The sequence below is a fragment of the Nelusetta ayraudi genome, unplaced genomic scaffold (genome assembly GCF_046127955.1).
Source record: "Nelusetta ayraudi isolate G7.1 ecotype Tasmania unplaced genomic scaffold, CSIRO-AGI_Nayr_v1 ptg000021l, whole genome shotgun sequence".
Lineage (NCBI taxonomy): Eukaryota > Metazoa > Chordata > Actinopteri > Tetraodontiformes > Monacanthidae > Nelusetta > Nelusetta ayraudi.
The window spans coordinates 5,261,881-5,286,500 of NW_027466071.1; the positions used below are offsets into that span (position 1 = coordinate 5,261,881).

Consider the following 24,620-nt stretch of genomic DNA (forward strand, 5'->3'; position numbering starts at 1 on the left):
CCTCAGGGGTTGTAGATGTAAGCTTTGCTATCTTAAAAAATCGTGAGAAGTAGTCCACCACAATCAAGTACTGTTTGTCATTAAACTGGAAAAGTTCTATTCCTACCTTAGACCAGGGTCTATCTGGGAATTCAGTGGGCAGTAGTGTTTCTTTAGAGTTCACTCTCTCCCTTGCACACACTTCACAATTCTCCACCATTTTCTGTAGTTGAGAGCTAAGGCCCGGCCACCATACGGATTGTTTTGCTTTTTCATTACACTTAGTGGTGGGCCTAGGTGTCCCTCATGTTGCTTTTCCAGTATATCCTCATGGAGTGGACTGCGGTATCACGATTCTGCTGCCCTTCATGAGGAGGCCGTTTTGTATGGTAAGTTTTTTGTTGTGGATAAACTGATGGACAAATGTGGCGTTCTATGTGTCCAGGAGACATTCCTTGCTAAACAAGATCTGTAAGGACTTAACCGTATACATAGCGACTTTCATGGGATAGGTGAATCAACAACTGACCTGAGTGCAAACATACTATGGGGGATGAATTCCAGGGGGCGAGGCCACAATGTGTAATAAAAAAATATGACCAGCTGGTGAATGTAATACGTTTGGGAGTTGACTGGGTGATCGGAATTGAGCTGTCTTGTTATGACTAGAAGATAATAATTATGAATGTCTATATGCCATATGAGTGCATACAAAATGAGGATGAGTACCTTAGTAGATTTGGATTTATTATGTCTTTTATCCAGGACAATCCGTGTACTTGCATCTATGTTGTTGGTGATTTGAATGGTAATGTATCTGATAGCAACTCTTTTTTTGGTAATCATCTAGTCCAGTTTTGTACAGACAGCGGATTGATTTTGTCTAGTAAGGTACTACTGCCTGACGACAGTTACACCTACATTAGTGAGGCCCGGCATTCCACTTCATGCCTGGACCACTGTCTTTGCACGGTGGATGCCCATGACTCCATCGATATTTTAGAAATTGATTATAATTTGGCTACTACGGATCACATACCATTCTCCCTGGTGGTGAACACAGGCAATTTACCAATGCTTTTGCCTGTGGTTAATGACATTGATGTAGGGTAAATAGACTGGTCAAAACTGCCAAAGAAAGATCTTAACAATTATGTCAACCACTCAGATAGGTTGATGATAGGCTGATAAACAGTTTTGATTTTGTTTGTGACGAAAATGTCGTCCGCTGCTGGCGTTCAAATTTGCCTTCCAGCACTTAGCCACTGAGCTGACATGTGAGCAGCTGTGTGTCAATGGGATTCGCAGGGTCGCAGGACCATGCATGATTGTTTTTAACGTCAGACCTTGCTTTGTTTGAGGGCAAATATTTAGAGTATCTAAGGACCTATTGGGACCTATTAAGGTCCCAAGAAGTGCCTTTCTGTGTCGGGATATGAACTATGAGAATAGACAACACAAGGAATTATGCTCACAAAAGTGTCAGGACAAAAGTGTGTAATAGTAAGCCAGGCTGGAAGGATCATGTAGAAGAGCTTCATGCAGACGCTCAACCTGTTTTTAAAAAATGGGCTGAGGAAGGCAAATGTAGACATGGCCCTTTGTTTGAATTTTTTTTTTTTTTTTAAAAAAAGCACTAATGCAAGATTTAAGTGTGCACTTTGCCATATCAAAAGAAATGAATGTACTGAGGGCCGACTCACTGGCAAGGAAGTTGCGAAATAAGAATGTTAACGACTGGAAAGATATAAAAACTATCAATAATTGCAAAACATCTCTCCCATCCAATATAGATGGTGTGACTGGTCCTGATGACATTTTACATTTGTGGCAGCAACATTATTATGAACTGCTAAGTTGTGTAAAAAGTAACCAGTTTGCTGATTGTTGATGAAGTTGAGTCTAATAAGGACTGCGTGGTCACCTCCGCTGAGGTCCAAGAAGCAATATTGAAACTAAAAGATAACACGGCCTGTGGTCCTGATAACGTTACAGATGAAAATATCAAACTTGCCAGTAAGAAACTGTGCCCCCTGGTGGCTTTATGTTTCACTGGTTTCTTTGTTCATGGAGTCTTGCCTGACTCAATGCTCCCTGTGGTGCTGGTACCAGTTTTTTTTAAAGATAAAGTGGGGAAGGTGAATAGTTCAGATAACTATAGGGGCCAATAGCGCTGGCAAGTGTTATGTCCAAAGTGTAGGAGACAGTCCTGCTAAATAGGATTGAGAGGTATGTCCTGACTACTGACAATCAATTTGGTTTCAAACGAAAGCAGGGCACTGACTTATGTATTTTTACATTAAAGGAACTTTTAGGAAAATATAAACTAAACTCAACCATATTCATGTGTTTTATTGATGCTACGAAAGCATTCGATCGTATAAACCATGAAAATGTTTTTTTTTAATTATACAAAAGTGGGGTCCTTGGTTTTTTAATCAAGATCTTAGTGTACTGGTACTCACATCAGACCATGACAGTGAGATGGGGGAGTGTTACATCTGCTCCTTTCTATGAGTCAAATGGTGTTCGCCAGGGTGGCATTTTGTCACCATTTCTTTTTAATATGTATATGAATGATTTGTCTCTTTTGTTGAATGCATGTGGTACAGTTTGTTGGGCTGGTGACACTTTAATCAATCAACTTCTGTATGCTGATGACCTGGTCATTTTTAGTCCTTACAGTGCTGGTCTCCAACAGCTGCTGAAAGTGTGTTCTCATTATGGGTATGATTTTGATATAAAGTTTAATGCTAAAAAGAGTATTGATGATTAGAGTGATTAGAACCAGAGGACAGACAGGCCACCTTCCCTGACTTTTTTTTTCCTGGCTGGCACTGTGCTTAGTGTGTGCAGCGAGATTACATATTTGAGCCATATCATCTCAGATGACTTGTCTGATGACAAGGATATTCATAGACAGCGGCGGAAGCCGTATGCCCAAACAATATGCTCTGTTGGAAATTTGGTACCTGTTCTAAATCAGTGAAGATCTTACTCTTCAGAGTGTATTGTACACTGTTGTATACTGCTCAGCTGTGGTGTTGGTATAAACAGGGGAGTATTACAATGATGGCATGAGGCTCTTGCTCAGAGTTCCATGTTTTTTAGTGTAGGGGTAAGTGCTTGACCTGCTGTTTTACGCAACCTGATGTATAATTTCATGTGTAGGGGTCTGAGTCACAAAACAACTTAATTGATGTTCTGGTGAACCCTGTACGCAGTTCTGTCAGATTTTTTTTCCAAGCTGTGGAGTCACTGCCAAACATGTCTATATGTTAGGCATTGAACATGGTGAATTTTTTTTTTACTTTATTTTATTTTATTCATTCATTTATTTTATTTTTTTTTCTTTATTTTATTTTTTTCTCTATGTCTCCCCCTTTTTACTGTGATATGGATCTCTTGGGTCTGAAATAAAGGAATATATATATATTAAAGTTTGGTAAATTGAGTGTCTTTCTGTGTGGAGTTTGCATGTTCTCATTGTGTCTGCGTGGGTTCTCTCAGGGTTCCTCCCACAGTCCAAAAACATGCATGTGAGGTCAATTGAACTCTCTAAATTGTCCGTAGGTGTGCATGTGAGTGTGAATGGTTGTTTGTCTCTATGTGGCCCTGCGATGAACTGGCGACTTGTCCAGGGTGTCCCCTGCCTGACCCTGAATAGGAATAAGCAGGTATAGAAGATGAATGAATGAATGAATGGATTGATACTGGATTTTATGCTAATATTTTTATTTTTTTTTCAAATAATATACAGATTACAGATTTTGGAATGTATCCAAAAACAGAACTTTTGTTTGCAATGATCCTTCAAAATTGGTTCACACTTGTGAATAAATACATCAATATATCTGCAAAGTTTAACCAAATTTACAACTCTTTTATACGATGCCAAACAATCAAAAATTAGCTCAAATTGTTACCCTGGTTGAATGTTTTTTTTTAATTTACTTGTCTTTTGTGTTAATCACAGTGATGTGATGTAATAATGGCCAAACCTGCCACCGGCCATATGTGATAATATTTATCTCTAAAGAGGAAACAGATTTGGATTTGGACTGTGGCAGCAACATCTCGTCAACATAAGACCCCAGATGAGAAGGGAGAAGATGCGATCAGGAGCATTTGTGAGAGGTGAAGATGTGAGTAAAATTGGACACCTATCAATATGGTTGCACATTTTGTGCATAATTAATAGATTAATAATTTACCACTTATCAATCAATCAACTCAAACAATCAACTTTTATTTGCACAGTGCTAAATCACAAGCAAAGGCATCTCAAAGAGAGAGCTGTAGCCGTAGTGGCAGACAGGCCAGAGTGAGTTGCCTGGTGAACAATGCTGAAAGCTCTCATAATATAGATGTAGCTATATATAAATACATAATTCAAAGAATTACAGAAGACAAACGTAAATAAATAGCAGCTGAACTGACAATGAGTTGATTCTAACTGTAAGCTTTATGGAAAAGGAAGGTCTTCAGTCTCCTTTTAGGTAAACTGACTGTGTCTTCCCCCCAAGCTGAGGCTGGGAGATGGTTCCAAAGTAAAGGAGCCAAAAAGCTGATTTTACGGGTTACTAAAAGTCCTGCATCCTCAGAGCGAAGAGCTCTCGGAGGATGATAAGGTTCAATAAGCTCTTTAATGTAGGAAGGAGCCTGAGTGTGAAGAGCTTTGTAAATTATCAGGAGGATCAATTCTAGATTTGAAGAGTGGTTCAGGGAACATGAGACACATGGATTGGCCATGAAAACGAAAACAGATAGTAAATTTGCATTGCCAATTGTCCGATACTGGGCTTATTCAAATAATAAAACTGATTAATCTGTAGAAGGAAAAGGGGAATACTTAAAAGAAGAAAAAAAAAAAGAGAAACACATTACACAGTGACATTAATGTTTAATTTTAACAATGGAACATAATGAGTGACAGTAAAAAAAAATAAAATAAAAAAGTAAATCACATTCCTGTAGAAAATTGCAGTAGTTAAGTATTGATGTCAAAATCCCAAACTCAAAGTAGTCAAAGCGTGATGCAGGAAAACCATAATGGCAAATATATATAATTAATAATAATAATAATTATTATTATTATCAATAATAATAATTTCTACTTTTAAACCATTTGAAAGCCAAATTGACCATATTGTTTTTGTGTGTTTATCCCCATAAGTGTAAGAAAGTTCCTTACTTTTGGGAGGTTGTGATTTGAATGCTAAAAGGCGAAAGGGAAAGTTAAAGGTGCAGGCCTATTATTGCAAGTGTATCCTTACTCCTGTCATTAGTCCCTAATGAAGATATTTTTGTTTGATTTTGTTTTAGATAAAATTCTTTGCAGATGTGGACTACACTTTAGAGATGCGGGACACTATCATTGCCCTTTGTGCTGCAAAACAGTATTGAGAAGGCCAGACATGGTGCGGCACCTGGAAGTTTGCCAGGATGACATGACTGCTGCATCTCTCCCACAGGATCTCTCTTTCTCCTCTATAGCAATGCAACAAACCTCAGCTGCCATAATCCCTACATCTGAAGATTTCCAGCATACAGCAGCTGCAGTGTCCTCCTCAGTTGTTTCTGCTGTCCCAGAGAACAGAGGCTCAAGGTTATCCCTGACAAAGGAAAAATGTCCTCACTGCAACAACAAAATTTCCAAAAGGAACTTGGCCACACATATTCAAAGAAAACATAATCTAAATCCAAAGGACATAACATTTCAAGATCATTTCAAGAGTGTCTGTGTAGATGCTACTAATGGCATTTCTGTAGTGCAGAAAGCAAGACATGGCTTTTCTTTACCCATACATGTGCAGAAAAAAACCTGGGGTCGTGTTCATAAAGTAGTTTGTGAACTAGAGGAATGCAAACAATATCATCTCATGGCAGTGAGAAGTGGATTGGCCTTTCGGCACTGTGAGCATATCCGTTCTCTTGACTATTGTACGGAACTGGCAACAGAGGAATTCCTAAAAGAGGACGTATTGTCAGAAATGGTGACGTTGAAATCTTTTGGTGACACTAAAAAGACAGTCTGCCTGAAAAGACAAAGAATTGCGAAAGCAGCTCAAGTGCCTCTCTGTGTTCAACTGTTATTTCAAGAAAGCCAAAGGCATTTTTGTTTTTCAATCCATGAGCCATCCATCAGTCGTCACAGTAGCCTGGGAAGGATAATTGTATCTTACAACACAGAAGATAACACGTGGCACTGTCCATGTGCCAAAGCTAGGAGGTCGTGCGTGCACAAAAATGTCTGTAAATGGCACTTATTCCAGACAAACCGGGACATTTTCAAAACAGGGGATGCAAGTACAGCGCCACAAAAGCACCGGGACTCTTTCTACAGATTGTCCTGGATAAAAGACATAATAAATCCAAATCTACTAAGGTACTCATCCTCATTTTGTATGCACTCATATGGCATATAGACATTCATAATTATTATCTTCTAGTCATAACAAGACAGCTCAATTCCGATCACCCAGTCAACTCCCAAACGTATTACATTCACCAGCTGGTCATATTTTTTTATTACACATTGTGGCCTCGCCCCCTGGAATTCTCCCCCATAGTATGTTTGCACTCAGGTCAGTTGTTGATTCACCTACCCCATGAAAGTCGCTATGCATACAGTTAAGTCCTTACAGATCTTGTTTAGCAAGGAATGTCTCCTGGACACATAGAACGCCACATTTGTCCATCAGTTTATCCACAACAAAAAACTTACCATACAAAATGGCCTCGTCATGAAGGGCAGCAGAATCGTGATACCGCAGTCCACTCCATGAGGATATACTGGAAAAGCAACATGAGGGACACCTAGGCCCACCACTAAGTGTAATGAAAAAGCAAAACAATCCGTATGGTGGCCGGGCCTTAGCTCTCAACTACAGAAAATGGTGGAGAATTGTGAAGTGTGTGCAAGGGAGAGAGTGAACTCTAAAGAAACACTACTGCCCACTGAATTCCCAGATAGACCCTGGTCTAAGGTAGGAATAGAACTTTTCCAGTTTAATGACAAACAGTACTTGATTGTGGTGGACTTCTTCTCATGATTTTTTAAGATAGCAAAGCTTACATCTACAACCCCTGAGGCAGTGATAGAAAACATTAAGTCAATTTTTGCACATCACAGCATAGCTGAAACAGTCCAGACAGACAATGGCCCGCAGTTCTCCTCAGGGTGCTTCAGAGTGTTTGCCTCCCAATGGAAGTTCAGCCATGCTACTTCAAGCCCGCTCTTTCCGCAGAGCAATGGAGAGGTGGAACGAGCTGTTCGGACAGCTGAGGGTCTGAAGGTTTCTCAAGTAAGCTGGCGACCCATAGCTAGCCTTGATGGCCTACCGCGCGACCCCTTTGGCAAACGGGCATGGCCCCGCAGAGCTTCTAATGGGTCTGAAGGTCCGCACACCGGTGCCAGTCATCCCGACACAGCTAAACCCCAGCTGGCCTGATCTTCAGAAGCTGAAGCGCAGGGATCAAACTTGCAGACTGAACCAAAGGAGGAACTTTAACGGACGTCACAGAGCACGAAATCTCCCACACCTGGACCCGGGTGACCAAGTGTGGGTGAAGGACACTAGAAAAAAAGCAACTGTACTTCAGGAAGCTGGGACGCCCAGGTCCTATACCTGCTTGATGCACCTCGAGGAACTGTACGGAGGAACAGGAGCCACGATGTCAGAGCCATCTACTGACCTGCCCGATGACCTGCAGGCCGGAAAAACGTCTGCCTGCTCCTACGCCCACCCCTCTTGAGACCCTACCCTGTCTGCAGACGCCCCCTGTCCGGAGATATCCAGTTAGACAGCGGGCCCCTCCAAGGCCCCTGCAGGACTTTGTGACTGATTAATGGGACACTGAGTGGTAAAAGGGGTAGAATAATCTTCTTTTTTAGAAAAAACATTTTAGGTTCTGAGTTATGTAATGCAACATTGTGTTAGACTATGAATGTTTTAGGGTTGTTGGCTTTATCCAAATACTAATATAGTTTTATAACAGAGGTTAGGTGAGTTAAGGGTGTTGCATAAAAAGCTTCCTGTTCAGAAAGGGGGATGTTGTGGTAGCTACTGGTAGGCACCACTAGGGGGAGCTCTAGGGCAATTTATGGCGGTGTGGAGGGAACAATAAAACAGTTCACAGAATCGCGCTGCAGGTGTTCCGTGTGTCTCCCTGCCATCCTTTATCCTTCCTATATGTGGCGATGCGAGTGGCTATAACTATCTGATAAAGCAAGATTTGATATTGTGAATTTTAAAAAAAAAATGAAAAGAACCGACAACGCCACCCTGGGAATTTCGCTCAGGGAATTCTAACTAAACACAAAGGTAATAAATAGGCACACAGGTAAGTTATACGAGGAAGGAGTAGTAGACGTGGTTCAAAATGTTTAACATATGAAACCAACTTTTATTCAACATTGAAAATAAAAAACAAACAAACGAATATTTAACATTTAAAACGGAGCTATTGAGCTCCTTATTCTACAGTAGAAACTGAGGCTTACCGATGGGGGGTGGGCCAAACGGGGGAGGAACCAAAAAAAACAAAACAAGGAACACCCCACTCACACGTGACACACCTGCAACGAAAGTGAAGTGCAAAAAAAGGAAGAAAACAACCACAATCCTGGGTCACAGCACTCGAAGGGGCCCACCACCCGGGACACCACCACCAGCAGCAGCAGCTCTCAGTGACTACAAAAGAAAAGATAAACAGTTGGTTAACAAAAGTTCCCTAAAATCGGTCATATGTACTAAAATAGCAAAAAATAAACAATGCAATTTTCACACACACACACACACACACACACACAGAACCCCAAGCAATTAGGTGATGGAGGCAGATGAGTTGGAAATCAGAATAACTAGTAACCTAACCAGAAGAGCAAACAAAAAAAACTGTCTCTGGCCAGAGTTATCAACGAAGGAAAAACAAAGAGGACATAATCATTGACTTGACATGAAAGACAAATAATAAATCAATCAACCGAAGCAATACAAGACACTTACATTAAACAAAACAAACCGATAGTGCAAGACTTAGATAAGACGACCCCCCCCCCACCCCCCTTCCCTAACACACACACACACACTCGTTCCCACCAACCAACACATACAAACAAACGCACACGCATACACACACGCACGCAACCGTAGCTGGGCCGGCGACTTGGTAGTAAAGTCTGCTATCTGAGGGCCAGCAAAATGAGCCGTAACCTTCGGACCCACAGTCATAAAAGTCAATGCAACGGCATTAGAAGGCGACGTAAACAAAACAAAGAAAAAGACAACGAGAAAGGAAAACAACAAGTAAAACCATGGCGAGATGGAAGCGACATGCACTGCCGACCGTCTGTACGGGGCAGCTAGCACAATCAAGTGCGGGCGAAGCAGCAGTGTTCCTGTACTTATCTTGCTGGACCGAGTTTTGGGCCACAGGTCCCGCTCACCCGGCATCCTCCAGGTGAGGAGAACAACGGGGAGGCTCTGCACAGCTTTGTGCTAGCAGGCGTCTGTAGTGTGCCCGATGATGTGTTCAGGAAACGCTGTAAAAAAAGAACGGACAGGTGAGGCACTACACACCTATGCAAATAAGCCATAATACTCAAGACTAAATTCATTCATTCATTCATTTTCCATACCCGCTTAGTCCCGAACTCAGGGTGACGGGGGTCTGCTGGAGCCTATCCTATACAGGGAGAACGTGCAAACTCCACACAGAAAGGTCCCAGGCCCGGAATCGAACCCACAACCTTCTTGCTGTGAGGCGGCAGCGCTAACCACTGTGCCACCCAAAACTAAATTTAAACAGTAAAATGTCCGCACCTGATCCTCTTAAAACTCGGGCACACAAAGCAGCTGGCCAGTGTCCCGTTGACCACAATGGTCCACCCCACCGAATGCAGCAGAGCAACCAGAAGGCCGGGAAAACAGAAGCAGCCTTCGGGTCCGGAAGCAAGAGGGCAGGGGAGGGACACAGCCTACTTTTATGCCCTCGTCCTCTGCATTGATAGGCTAATGAGCAGAGTAGGAGACCTCTTCAGTGACAGTGATACTGTCACATATATAATACTACACTGACGGGACCATCACTCTGGAACTGGGTAAATCTGTAAAAACAGACATAATTTTCACACATGGATTGGCCACCACAGAGTCCAGACCTGAACCCCATTGAGAATCTTTGGGATGTGCCAGAGAAGGCTTTGCGCAGCGGTCACACTCTACCATCATCAATGCAAGATCTTGGTGAAAAGTTAATGCAACACTGGATGGAAATAAATCTTGTGACATTGCAGAAGCTTATCGAAACAATAACATAGCGAATGTGTGCGGTAAGCAAAGCTAAAGGCGGTCCAATAAAATATTAGTGTGTGACCTTTAATTTTTGGTGGCGACTTTCTTTTTTGGCCAGGCAGTGTAGAAAAAGCATGAAAAATAGAATTACCATTCGTCAGATAAAGAACACGATTGTGTAAACTTCCAGATCTACAGTAATTTGCTGTATCTTACACAGTGACATCCCCCCTTGTCCTGTCTGGCCATAATGACGAGCACAAGTGTCTCTGAATGTCTCTGATGGCTGACAGATTTTATTCTCAGAGGTAGATCTTGAGAGTGTGAGCCACCCGGGTCGTTTCAGGAACTACCTGTTGAGTGGTTTTATTATATTCTTGTGGAAAGGTGACATTGTGGCCATGACAAGACTGAGGGAGGGATAGGGGGTGAGAAGAGAGTAGAAAGGGGAAATGAGTGAGGGGGGACAAAGGGAGGGGATGACGAGAGGGATATAGAGAAGGCAGCTGGCAACTATTGTGTAGGGGGGGAAAAGAAAACGACAGATAGTGAATTTGCATTGCTAATTGTCCGATACTGGGTTTATTCAAATAATAAAACTGATGAATCTGTGGAAGGAAAAGGGGAATACTTAAAAGAAAAAAAAGGAAAAAAAAAAAGAGAAACACATTACACAGTGACATTAATGTTTAATTTTAACAATGGAACGTACAGTAGAATGAGTGACAGTAAAAAAAAAAAAAAAAAAAAAAAAGTTAAACAATATTCCTGTAGAAAATTGCAGTAGTTAAGGATTGATGTCAAAATCCCAAACTCAAAGTAGTCAAAGCGTGATGCAGGAAAACCATAATGGCAAATTTATATATATATATATATATATATATATATATATATATATATACACACATACACACATACATATATATATATATATATATATATATATATATATATATACACATACATACATACATATACATTATATATATATTTTTTTGATTAATGTATTATGATTAATAGTAATTTCAACTTTTAAACATTTGAAATTCAAATTGACCGTCCCTATTGTGTTGATGGATGTTGTGGCTTCTTGACCGTGAACTCTTTATTAGTACAAGTTTAATTTTTATGTTCCTTCATCGTTGCAAATGGGAGGCCCATTCTGCTCGTTGACAGGACTAGCCAAAGACCAATTCCCTTAACACACAGCGGCATAACTCGGATAAATATTGAGTCAGTGTCAAGCTCGTAACTCCAGAGTAATAAATTTCCCATCATTTGAAGATGTAGGCAAGAACTCTTTGTTGAAAAGTTGCGTGGCTCTGAAAAGAGCCGTTGGTCGTGTGCACAGGGCTGCAGTACCGACAGGGAGCACTTTAAGCCCGTTCTCCGCGGATGCGGCGGGCCAGCTGGATGTCTTTGGGCATGATGGTGACTCTTTTGGCGTGGATGGCGCACAGGTTGGTGTCCTCGAAGAGACCCACCAGGTAAGCCTCGCTGGCCTCTTGCAGAGCCATGACAGCCGAGCTCTGGAAGCGCAGGTCGGTCTTGAAGTCCTGGGCGATCTCTCTGACCAGGCGCTGGAAGGGCAGCTTGCGGATGAGCAGCTCCGTGGATTTCTGGTAGCGACGGATCTCTCTCAGAGCCACGGTACCGGGCCTGTAGCGGTGAGGCTTCTTCACTCCGCCGGTGGCCGGGGCGCTCTTACGGGCAGCCTTGGTGGCCAGCTGCTTCCTGGGAGCTTTGCCTCCGGTGGACTTGCGGGCGGTCTGCTTGGTTCTTGCCATTTCCACTCGAGTCTTTGCTCACAAGTAAAATGAGTGTGTGAAGGGACAAGTCGCTCCTCTTTAACGGGCCGAGCGACGGCGGCCGCGTCACTGTTGCGCCGATTGGCTGCTCTCGCAGCCCCCTGTCGCCGAGGGGGAGACAAGTTAGTGGGGCCCGAGACTCCGCTGCCTATTGGCCGAGAGGTGAGCGTGGCAGGCCGCCAAAATTCAAAACGAGCGCGCGCACTGCCAGGCTTCTCCTGGTTGGTCAGGCACAACACCGTTGGTGGGCTTGGGAAATATAAGCGAGAGTCGTCCGACTCGTCGGCACATTTTCTCCGAAGCGCAAGCAGAGAGTTAAGCACAAGATGAGCGGAAGAGGCAAAACCGGCGGCAAGGCCAGAGCCAAGGCGAAGACTCGCTCCTCCCGGGCCGGTCTCCAGTTCCCAGTGGGTCGTGTTCACAGGCTGCTGCGCAAAGGCAACTATGCGCAGCGCGTGGGCGCCGGAGCCCCAGTGTACCTGGCCGCGGTGCTGGAGTACCTGACCGCTGAGATCCTGGAGTTGGCCGGCAACGCCGCCCGCGACAATAAGAAAACTCGCATCATCCCGCGTCACCTGCAGCTGGCGGTGCGCAACGACGAAGAGCTCAACAAGCTGCTGGGCGGAGTGACCATCGCTCAGGGCGGCGTGCTGCCCAACATTCAGGCTGTGCTGCTGCCCAAGAAGACCGAGAAGCCCGCCAAGGCCAAGTAGAGTGGACACCGCTGGCTGGAGAATTACTACTACTACTACAACAACAACGGCTCTTTTAAGAGCCACACACATCTCGCGGAAAGAGCCGAATCCTCTCAACTCAAGCTATACGTCAAACGAATAACACAGACTCAGCCAAAACACTTATTTTCCTTTATTTATTTATTTTTATACATATGTGTGTATATATACACTAGGTTTCAGCTTGCCTCACAAAAGTGTGTGTGTGTTAGTTTACATCAGGGGCCATATGACGGAACTGCATCATGTCGGCGGGCCACGGTTCGTTGAATGAGGGGGGTTGAAAATAGGGCTAACGTCCCGGCATTTCTTTGTTGAGCGGGAGATGGGGGGGCGGAAGCATGCTGTCGCGCTACGCTAACGTGTCAGCAAAGTTTCGTTGGGGGGGGAGGGTTTATGACTGCCTTCACGCGGGCCGGATGTGGTGTGTGTATGATCGTTGAAAAAAAAGGGCTTCTTCTATTATGAACAATTTTCAGATGGAACCACGACAAACTACTTTTAGGAATCTTCAAAATCTCTCTCTCGTTTGTGTGTTTTAATCATTAAAGCCCTGCAAGCGATGATGTACAAAAAAGCTTTGCAATATTGTTTGAGGATGTGTAATCACACACACCTCCACCGACAACAGATGAGCACCATATAAACTGGCAGTATAACATATAGATACATTTTACATAGTCAACAGTAAGTCTACATGGATTCTGAATAGTTTATTTCAACTAAACATTTTCTCCATATTTTGCTCAATAAAAACAATACTTCTGATCTTGTATAAACAGTACATCTGAACAACTCTGCTTTATAAATATTGTTAGATATGTTCAAAATGTTAGAGAAATATTCAATATATGTCATGATAATCACAATAAAAAAAAATGCTTAATTTGAATCCATAAAATGTGATGTAAACATTGTTGTGATAACATAAATATAGCAACGCTTGTTTGTAACAAAAAACACCTATATGTGAATACTGTGTACATAATTTAATTATCGAACTCTTTTTCTTCCTTCTTAGCCTATAAATAATTTATTTTCTGTCTTTGTTTTTAATCAATATAATCCCCATGCTTAATGCAAAATTCCCCAAAGTGGGATTAATAAAGGCTTCTTCCTCTTCTGAACCCATTTTTTTTCCCCAACACCTTTTTTTTTTAAACCCATTTTTTCTTGCCGGTAAGGATGTTGCTGTAATTACAAATTCCTGTTGCGAGATGTATGAAATACCTATAACTAATTCAGCACGAAAGACAGAACATAAAGTTTATAATACTGCAACAGCATACGTTAACATCATTTTGTAGAAGGCAGTGGAATCTCTTTGGAGCGAGTGTGTGGCTCTTAAAAGAGCCGTTGGGTCGCAGGAAAGACGAGGCGTCTACTTGGAACTGGTGTACTTTGTGACGGCCTTGGTGCCCTCAGACACGGCGTGTTTGGCCAGCTCACCAGGCAGCAGCAGGCGGACGGCGGTCTGGATCTCCCTGGAAGTGATGGTGGACTTCTTGTTGTAGTGAGCCAGACGAGACGCCTCACCGCCGATGCGCTCAAAGATGTCGTTGACAAACGAGTTCATGATGCCCATGGCTTTGGAGGAGATGCCGGTGTCGGGATGGACTTGCTTCAGCACCTTGTACACGTAGATGGCGTAGCTCTCCTTCCTAGACTTCCTCCTCTTTTTGCCGCCTTTGCCGGCGGTCTTGGTGACGGCTTTCTTAGAGCCCTTCTTGGGCGCGGACTTGGCTGGCTCAGGCATTCTGCTCCGGTCAAAGGACAGTGATCTCCTACCCAGCCTCGTACACTCTTAAATACAGGCTATATGCAAAGTCGACTGTGTGGTTGCCCTCTGCTGATTGGCCCGTATGTCTGTGACCGAAATAAAGAGGCTCCCCTCCCGCCAAGTGGAGACTGGCGGACTGCGCAAACTAAGTCCTCGAATGACAAACATGAGTTACATGAGTGAACAACAACAACAATAATAATAATTATTATTATTATTATTATTATTATTATTATTATTATTATTATTATTATTATTATTATAATAACACCAAGCTTGTTATTCACAAATATAGATTTTATATATTATTATTATCATTATTTTTATTATTATTATTATTATTATTATTATTATTATTATTATTATTATTATTATTATTATTATTATTTATTTATTTATTTAACTTGTTTGGTTTTGCATAATTACAAAGAAAATGCCTTTGGACACCTTATACACATAGATGGCGTAACTCTCCTTCCTAGTCCTCTTCTTTTTGCCGCCTTTGCCGGCGGTTGTCATCGCGTTGTCATCATGTTTTTTGGACACGAGACGTCGCGCAATCGATCGGCATTTAGTTATCGGCTCAGGCATTCTGTCTGCTCCGGTCAAAGAACAACGATCTCGTAGTCGGTGGGAGGCTCGTATCCATACAGGCAATATGCAAAGTCGACTGTGTGGTTGCCCTCTTCTGAATTTTGGTGTATTTGGTGAAACATCTTTTTGTTATAATTTAATACCTACCACTAATCAACCATAATACGCGAACGCATTAATGCCTTTGAACATCAGTTGGGAAGATACAAGCATCAAATGACAGGAGGCAATGGGCGGACAGCCTTGATGTTTCAGTTACTTTCTAGTATTGCAGACATTTTTGTACATGGATTATTGTGTGTGGTGAATCGAAACTGCACAGAATTCTTAATTGAATTAACTCACATTATCCAACGCCTAAGTTTTTTTCTTTCTTTCTATTTTTTAACACTTTATTTGTGATTTTGCATATACATATATAAAGAACACACTTTCTATATTACAAACAGTGTAGTAGAGAAAAGAGAGAGAGAAAAAACAAACAAACAAACAAACACCCCAAGTAGAAGAGAACAATAACAAACCAAAGCCAGGGTAAACGCGACAAAAAAACAAACAAACAAAAAAAGGGGTTACAAACAACGCGCACATACACACACACACAAATGTAAAAATAAATAAATAAATAAATAAAATAAAACAAAATAAAATAAAATAAATTAAACATCAACAAAAAGCAGACAAACCACAAGTGAACCAAATATCAATAATTGAACAGAGCAGGAGTAAACACTTAATGTTCCAGTTCTAGGCCAGGGAGATTTTTTACATATGTTATTAGGGGGTCCCAGGTTTTGTGGAATCGGTCAGAGAAGCCATTGAGAGTGCATTTGAGTTTTTCCCAGTTTGATATTGAACATAACATCCTTGATCCAGTGGTGATGTTATGGAGGAGTAACTGCCTTCCATTGAAGTAGAATCAAGCGTCTGGCTAATAAAGAAGAAAAGACAATGACCCTCTGCAGATGATCAGGGGGGACACATCCCGTTGGATCAGAATACAGTCCAAAAATAGCAACCAAAGGAGAAGGTGAGACATTATAGCCATAGGCATTAGAGATAACTTCACAAAAGGATAACCAGAAAGGTACAAGTTTTGGACAAGACCAGAACATATGGTAGGAAGTAGTTGGGGCCTGTTTACATCTGTCACATGATGGGTCCACATTGGGAAATATCTTTGCTAATTTAGCCTTTGAAAAGTGTAACCTATGTAGCACTTTGAACTGTATTAAAGCAAGTCTTGAGCATATGGAAGAAGAGTGAACCTTGGTAAGAGCCATATCCCATTCCTTGTCAGACAGAGGAGCCCCCAGGTCTTTTTCCCATTGTTCCCGAATATGTGCAATGGAGTGGTTGCGACTATCCATAATACGTAAATAAATATATGATATTCTCCTCTTATTTAGCATATTAACTTTTAATATGGAATCTAGGCATGAAGAAGGGGGGACAGAAGAGAAATTAGCGAACCTTTTTCTAGTAAAATCCCTAATTTGCAAGTATCGCCAAAAATGACTCTTGATCAGTCTGAATTTTTTGGATAGCTGTTCAAAGCTGGCAAAGATATTATCGATATAAAGGTTTTCAATACTATGAATACCCTTATCATACCAAATTTTAAAGCCATTGTCCAATAAAGACGGTTGAAAAAGGTGATTATGTATTACAGGTGAGTGAAGAGAGATATTTTGAACACCCAGACATTTTTTGAATTGATTTATTATACGCAAGGATTGAGTTACAATTATATTACCCTTAATATTGTTAACTAGTGGTGGTAATGGTGCACAAAGTAATGCCGAGAGTGAATGTGGCCTGCTACTATTCTTTTCGATTCTGAGCCATGCAGGGATCTTCTCATTCCTGTCTTTTAACCACAAAGAAATACTCAGACGAGATGCCATTGGTATAAACAAAAGCAGTTGGGTCAGTGTAGATAGATAAGCTTTATCAATTGAATGAAATTAGGGCCGAAACCAAATCTGCTAAGTGTATAAAAAAGGTACTTCCATTCAACCCGATCAAACGCCTTTTCAGCATCAACTGATATTACTGCTTCTGATGATGGAGTGCTAGGTTCTGTATAAATGATATTAAAAAGTCGTCTCAGGTTAAAAAAGGATAGTCTACCCTGGACAAATCCAGTCTGATCTTCAGAGATGATACGAGGAAGAACTTTTTCAAGCCGGAGAGCAATAACCTTTGAAAATACTTCCTGCCATCAAAATTTGTCAGGTTAATTGGTCTATGAGATGAGCAATCACGAGGATCTTTATTATCTATTCTTCTTCAGTAATAGTAATAGTATAATAGACGCCTGGCGAAGCGTCGGTGGAAGAATATTGTTCACCAGTGCTTCTTCATAGACCAAAAGAAGAAGAGGAGCAAGTTTATCTTTAAATTCTTTATAAAAATCAGTTGGGACCCCATCAAGGCCAGGGGCTTTTCCACTTTGAAGGGACATAATACCATTATTAATTTCTTATCACCAAGTTGTAATCCCCAGACAAAATTAAGTGATGATTGTCCAAATTAGGGATGATACTTGGTGTTTTTTTTGAAAAAAATCTAATCGTCAAAGTTCGGGCCATAAATATTAACCAATACTAAGCGAAGTTTAAACAGCTTTCCCACAATCATCACATATCTGCCATTCGGGTCCAGTATAGTTTTTGACACAAGAAAGGGGATTCTTTTGTGGATAAGAATAGCAACTCCTCTACTTTTACAGTTAAATTGTGAGTGAAATGTTTGCCCCACCCAATCTTTGTGTATTTTTAAGTGGTCTCGATTTAAAAGGTGGGTTTCCTGTATGAAAGCAATACCAACACCAAGGTGTTTGTTTGCTTGATTCAAACCCTTAACATTCCAACTTATAATTTTCATAACGTCTTTACCTGGGAGAAGTTGTAAATTATTCTGCACCATTAAAACAAATAAAATCAGAGATGTAAGCGTCTACTCCATTTGGAAGATAGAAAGAATAATAGGTAGGTGCAAAAAAACAAAACAAAAAAAAAACACATATCACATCAAAACTACTACATTGCAACACAGAAACAGGCCTTAAAAAGGCTTTCCCCCCCAGAAAACATCAAACTGCTGCAAACCTAAATTTGCATGCTACCTGCAATACTGAAACATGTTTAACCATTGATGAACCTTTGAACAGCAAGAACGTCAATATAATGAAAACGGTGATGATCATGAAAGTAAATGATTACGCAAATCAAAGTTATAGTAGGTTGCCCGTATTGTTGTGTGATGTATGCACATGTTCACACAGAGACTGCTTTTACCTCATTTGTCCTCTGCAGCGTGTGAAGCAGAGCCTCTGTCCTCAGAAGCGACAATTTTGTCGATGTACGTTAGTGCCGCTGCACTGTGAACTGTAGTGTGGCTGGATAGTAGAGACCGAACTGCATCTTTGCGGCGTGGAGCTTCTTTTTGGAGTCGGAGAAGGCTGCAAGTCGTTTTGTTGACATCCGGGCTGTAGTCTGGAAAGATGTGAACTCTTGCTCCGTTGTAGGAAAGCGGACCCTTCTGTCTGGCGAGGCGTAGGATCATCTCTTTAGTTTGAAAGCAATGAAGTTTGACAATAATCGCACGTGATTTATTGTCGCCATCTGCTGGTTTTGGGGCCAAACTTCTATGAGCTCTGTCCACCGATGGTGGCTTCTCAAAACTGTCTTCTCCAAGCATGTCCACAAGTAGCTTGGCCATGAATTCTGAGGGTCGTGGGCTCTCTGCATCTTCTGGTATCCCTACAATACGTATATTGTCGTCGAGTGTAATTATCTCAGTACGCTACCTTCTCCTTCAAGGCATTGTTTTCCTTAGCCAATAAAGTTTGGGAAGTTTCCAAACTGTCCAGTCTTTTGTTGAACTTGGTCATTCCATCTTCAATGTCAGTAATTCGTTGACCATACATGTTGAGTGTTTCATGTAGTTCGCTTATAATGTACTCGAGTCACTAAGGAAAATTCTTTAACAAAGTTTTTGCGGTTACAAGGTCCAAAGGATTATAAATTTTATAGATTTCTGCTGGAGCTGCGGAAGACACGTCTACTCACTTCTCATGCTCGTGACTCCTCCTCCTAAGTTTCTTTTTTGTGTGTTTTAGGATTTGCAGTAGTTTATTTTAAGCAGCTGCTGATCGCCTTCATTGACTTGATCAACAAACATAATGTAAGTATTATGCGACGCAAGACTATCAGGACCCAAAAAGAAGCAGCTCCTTAAATGTTTGGCTGCAGTCCAAATTTGTTTTCTCTCTATTGGAGTGATTGGTCATGGAGGGGGTATTTTTAGTTATTGTTTTATTGTATTTTTTTTTTCCTTTTCTTTCAGGGTTGAGTGGAGACAAGAGTAACTGAGGATTCTATATGTGCAGGGAAGTGGTGGTGGGGGAAGAAGAGGGGAGCGGGGAGAAAAGAGAAAAAAAAGGTTCTGTGTTGTGCTTAGTAACTTCAGAAGGTGCGTGTGTGTTTCAGGTGCTTTTGTGAACTAGTGGGAGGTTAATTTAAGGTGATTAAATAGAACAGAAACATAAGTGCCTTGGTTACCTCATTTGTTTGACCATGTCGATGTAGGGAGCAGGGTTGAAAAAAAATAAACAGGAAGAACTCCGTGACGCTCCGGAGCAGCCGGGGCTGCAGGCGCTGTGTGTTCGCAGAAAATGGCTGGAAGGTGCGAACCTGTCCACTCTCAGTCAGTGTCAATGTTTGTGTCAGTGAGACAAGTCCGACGTCCTCTGTCAGTGTGTCTGTTAAAGCATGATCGCTACTAAGGAACGCAGCAACTCTTGAATCCTCAGTGAGGACGTGATGGAAGGGTGCTGAGAGTGTGCCGTTTCTGGTGTATTTCCACAATTTGCAAGGCTTGTGCACAATTGTGCACAATTGTGAATAATTGTTTATTCAATCACTGTCTCTGGTCTGCACCAGGTATTGATCAAAGTTTCATCACGTTTAATAGTCTGATCAAAGTCAGAATAAACATCCTTCCTTTTGTGTCAGTGATGAACCTGCACTGCTGGAGCCTGTCCCAGCTGTCTTGGGAAGAAAAAAAGGAGACACGCACAAATTTCTTATGGCCAAATTTTGTTACTTTTACAATGCAAGTCTTAATGTTAAATGCATGTTTAATCTAAAAATTTGCAGTTTTTTCGTTTTTGCTTGGTTTTTCATCAGGTCTACGGCCCTGAAGTGATCCTCGAGCGGGACAACTGTGTTTGCAAAAGTAATTATGAAAGCTAATATGCCATATTCACTCTCTTTCCACTGAGCAGCTCCATCCATCATCAGTGTCTGCATTGTCCATAGCATCATTCTGGCCCTGACGTCCAGTGGCCCGTAGCACAAAACTAGGACAAGGGAGTAAGTTGGGATATCTTAGCTATCCTGGCTCAACTCATCCATGATCTGGTAGCACAAAAGTGAGAGAAGGGAAAGTGATATTTCTTATGACATAATTCACCATGGAGATTGAGACACTTGCACAATAACATATACCACAGCAAAGGAGCAAACGAAAGAGGAACTTTATTAATCCCAAACTGAACTTCAATGAAGTCAGTGGGCTCATCTATTTCATAAGATTTTTAGAGCCTGGTGGAGTTACATTTACAACATTTCACTTACATTTTCAGTCAATTTCACCTACAGTTTCAAAAAACTTCATAATCAGAATGAGACATCTCCAAACATCGCTAATTTGGAGTTGTTAATTATTGAACTATTTGGATGGAAAATTGCAATCGTTCCAACTGACAATGAGTGTGTATCTGTGTCTTCAAAACTTTGCCATGCTATCTCTTTTATTTCATACGGAAGCGCATTGCTGCCACCCTAGGGGGAAAAAACAGGGCTCAGTATCACGTTACAACGTGATGGTTTCACGTTTTTACGTGATACTTTCACGTTATAATGTGATACTTATAGATACAAAACAACAGAGAACAACAAAACGCACTCATACACCTTATTGGTGTTAGTGGATCATGTGACCCCCACTGGCTGATTAACTTCTGCTGATTAAAATCATAAAACAAAATAATATGAGAACAATACAAAATCCAACAGTATGGGATTGCTTCGTAGGAAGAATGAATCCGACCTGATTGAAGTTTCGTCGTTTTCTCATTGATCAGCTGGAGGGGCACGGAAGGCTCCATGGGTACAAGTTCAACTGCATCCTAATTTTCACGTTATAACGTGAAAATTATCACGTAAAAACGTGAAATTATCACGTTATAACATAAAAAACGTGAAAGTATCATGTTATAACGTGAAACTATCACGTTATAACGTGATACTGAGCCCTGGTTTTTTTTCTAGGGTGGCAGCAATACGCTTCCGTAATTTTATGACTGTGGTTGTTCTGAAGGAGACAGGACAGACAATGCAGGGCCCTGCCACTGGGAGCACTGCTGGGGAGAGGGCTAAGAGGGAGCAGACCAGGTGTGCTGAGCGTTCTGCTCCACTCAGAGGAGGTTGTTGGTAAATGCATGTGTCACTGTGTGCGTCCAGAGAAAAGTGAGTTTCGCTTTATATTAACAGTTTGACTATAACTTGATACTAATAACTTGGGTTCATTTGTGCCATGTTATGGTCTACCATGCCGTTTACTGCGTTGAGTTCTTGAGCCTTGGTTTGGTTGTTTGCTGATTTGTTTACTGTCCTTTTTTTCCAGAAACACACACACACACACACACACACGTATATATATGCTTCACCAACTCAAATCAAAGAATAAAGGAAAGCAATTTAAATCAACCTTTGAGCCATTCGTGGGAGACTTTTAGAGGCACTCTGACTGGTGCCACTCTGCTATTTACATAATTAGACAACCAGCACTTAGTATCTAGTGAGCTTCTGTAACAGTGGTCGTGTAGCCTTTCTCTTTTATTTGCTCCTATTTATGTTCTATTGAAGAAAGCAGCCTGTACGCATTATCCAGGATAGGTTTCACCTGGATTGATGAATCCGTGCCAGCTCATCCTGGCTTGGTTTTGGTGCAACCGATAAAGTCTGGACACTCGTGTTTTGGATTGGTTGAACTCTTCTTTCAGCAACTCACAGAACTTTGTTTTTGATCCTAGATATTGGAATACTACTTTTGGTGCCTTCTGTTCAAATGACCCTGACAATTGGATGTTGTGGTTTAAACAGGTCATACCAAAGACTACAAAAATGAGACCAAACATCTACAAAATATCTATACTCAACGTTATTTGTGAACTCCTCTCTGCGTGTGTGATGATACAGTGGCTCCGGGGTGTCGGCATTTTAGGTGTTCATGCATCACTGTCGCGGCTATTCGCGGAACGATTCTACAGACAAAAGTGCCCAACAACTAAGAACACTGGCCACCGCCAAGCTCCTGAATTCTCTAGCACTTCATCTACGCGATCTCAGTAACTTATTTAGTTAGTCTCGGCATTTAGTCTCAAGGGACTAAATGCCGATCAATTGCGCGATGTCCTGCATCCAAAAACATGGTGACAACATGCTCATTTTAGTAGAGAAGAGGCTTGTGTTTAGAAAAGCACTTGAAAAAAAGAGAATACACAAAGCCGTCTCCAAAAATATCTTGCCAGGCCTTATGTGGCACTGTGGTTTTATTCCCTATAGACGGAAGAAGAAGAAGACCTGGAGCCCGGTGTATTTACAGAAGTAGCAGCTTGCTAACATAGCAAGACGGCAAAGAACACACGCAAATAGACAACAAAGTTGAATTTCCACTTCTCCACCATCTTTGCGTTGTATCCACAAAGGTTTTTGCACTAATGATAGGCAGGCGCAAAAACGCCCAGACATGCAGCACCCGATGAGTCAGAAGCTCAAATTGTGCTCTGGTAACCCCGCTGCATTTTGTGACCAAGATCTTCAGATATTGTAACGTTGGTGCAAACGTCAATCACCTGATGTTTAATTTCCAACAGAATACTTCTACTTACTAATACTAATACAAAGTAGAGTAACAACAACAACTACAACAACGGCTATTTTAAGAGCCACACACATCTCGCGGAAAGAGCCGACTCCTCTCAACTCAAGCAAAACGTCAAACAAATAACCCAGACTCACCCAAAACACTTTTCTTTTACTTTCTTTATTTCATTTTTATTTTATTTTTTACATATATATATATATATACATACATATATACATATATATATATACATACATATATACATATATATATATATACATACATATATACATATATATATACATACATATATACATATATATACATATATACATACATACATACATATATACATACATACATATATACATATATATACATACATATATACATATATACATATATATACATACATATATACATATATACATATATATACATACATATATACATATATATACATACATACATACATATATACATATATACATATATATACATACATATATACATATATATACATACATATATACATATATACATATATACATATATATACATACATATATATACATACATATATATACACATATATATATATATATATATATATATATATACACACATATATATATATACTAGGTTTCAGCTCAATTGTGTGTTAGATACAGTTTACATCAGGAGCCACATGACGGAACTGCATCATGTCAGCGGGCCACGGTTCATTGAATTTTCAGATGGAACCACTACTAACTATTTTTCAGAATCTTTCTGTGTGTGTGTTTTAATCATTAAAGCCCTGCAAGCGATGATGTACAAAAAAGCTTTGCAATATTGTTTGAGGATGTGTAATCACACACACCACCACAACACCAGATGAGCACCGTATTCAGTGGAAACTGGCAGTGTAACATACATCCTATATATGTATATATATATATATATATATACACATCCTATATATATATATATATATATATATATATATATATCACAGATAGATACATTTTACATAGTCAACAGTAAGTCTACATGGATTCTGAATAGTTTATTTCAACTAAACATTTTCTCCATATTTTGCTCGATAAAAACAATACTTCTGATCTTGTATAAACAGTACATCTGAACAACTCCGCCTTATAAATAGTTAGATATGTTCAATATGTTAGAGAAATATTCAATATTTGTTATGATAATCACAATAAAAAAAAAACTGCTTCTTAATTTGAATCCACAAAATGTGATGTAAACATTGTTGTGATAACAAATATAGTAACGCTTGTTTGTAACAAAAACACCTATATGTGAATACTGTGTACATAACTTAATTATCCAACTCTTTTCTTCCTTCTGTCTTTGTTTTTAATCAATATAATCCCCATTCTTTATGCAAAATCCCCCAAAGTGCGATTAATAAAGGCTTCGTCCTCTTCTGAACCTATTTTTTCTTGCTGGTCAGGATGTTGCTGTAACTACAAATTCCTGTTGT

General features: G+C 40.7%; 3 protein-coding genes and 1 long non-coding RNA gene across 4 annotated transcripts in view; 1 reads left to right on the plus strand and 3 right to left on the minus strand.

The window, feature by feature from the left end:
- The window catches only part of LOC142889198 (uncharacterized), a 265,120-nt gene that overhangs the window by 69,980 nt on the left and 170,520 nt on the right, over window positions 1-24,620 (minus strand). The gene's annotated exons all lie outside the window — the stretch shown is intronic.
- Window positions 11,333-12,097, minus strand: LOC142889175 (histone H3). The gene has a single exon (XM_076027826.1). It carries the CDS (start codon window positions 12,062-12,064, stop codon window positions 11,654-11,656), a length of 411 nt encoding a protein of 136 aa, XP_075883941.1. The 5' UTR covers window positions 12,065-12,097; the 3' UTR covers window positions 11,333-11,653.
- Window positions 12,153-12,910, plus strand: LOC142889177 (histone H2A). The gene has a single exon (XM_076027828.1). It carries the CDS (start codon window positions 12,412-12,414, stop codon window positions 12,796-12,798), a length of 387 nt encoding a protein of 128 aa, XP_075883943.1. The 5' UTR covers window positions 12,153-12,411; the 3' UTR covers window positions 12,799-12,910.
- On the minus strand, window positions 14,081-14,579 carry LOC142889178 (histone H2B). The gene has a single exon (XM_076027829.1). The coding sequence runs from the start codon at window positions 14,573-14,575 to the stop codon at window positions 14,201-14,203; it is 375 nt and encodes a 124-aa protein (XP_075883944.1). The 5' UTR covers window positions 14,576-14,579; the 3' UTR covers window positions 14,081-14,200.

Coding starts and splice junctions, on each gene's coding strand:
- LOC142889178 (XM_076027829.1), bottom strand. CDS start 14,575: ATGCCTGAGCCAGCCAAGTCCGCGCCCAAGAAGGGCTCTAAGAAAGCC.
- LOC142889175 (XM_076027826.1), bottom strand. CDS start 12,064: ATGGCAAGAACCAAGCAGACCGCCCGCAAGTCCACCGGAGGCAAAGCT.
- LOC142889177 (XM_076027828.1), top strand. CDS start 12,412: ATGAGCGGAAGAGGCAAAACCGGCGGCAAGGCCAGAGCCAAGGCGAAG.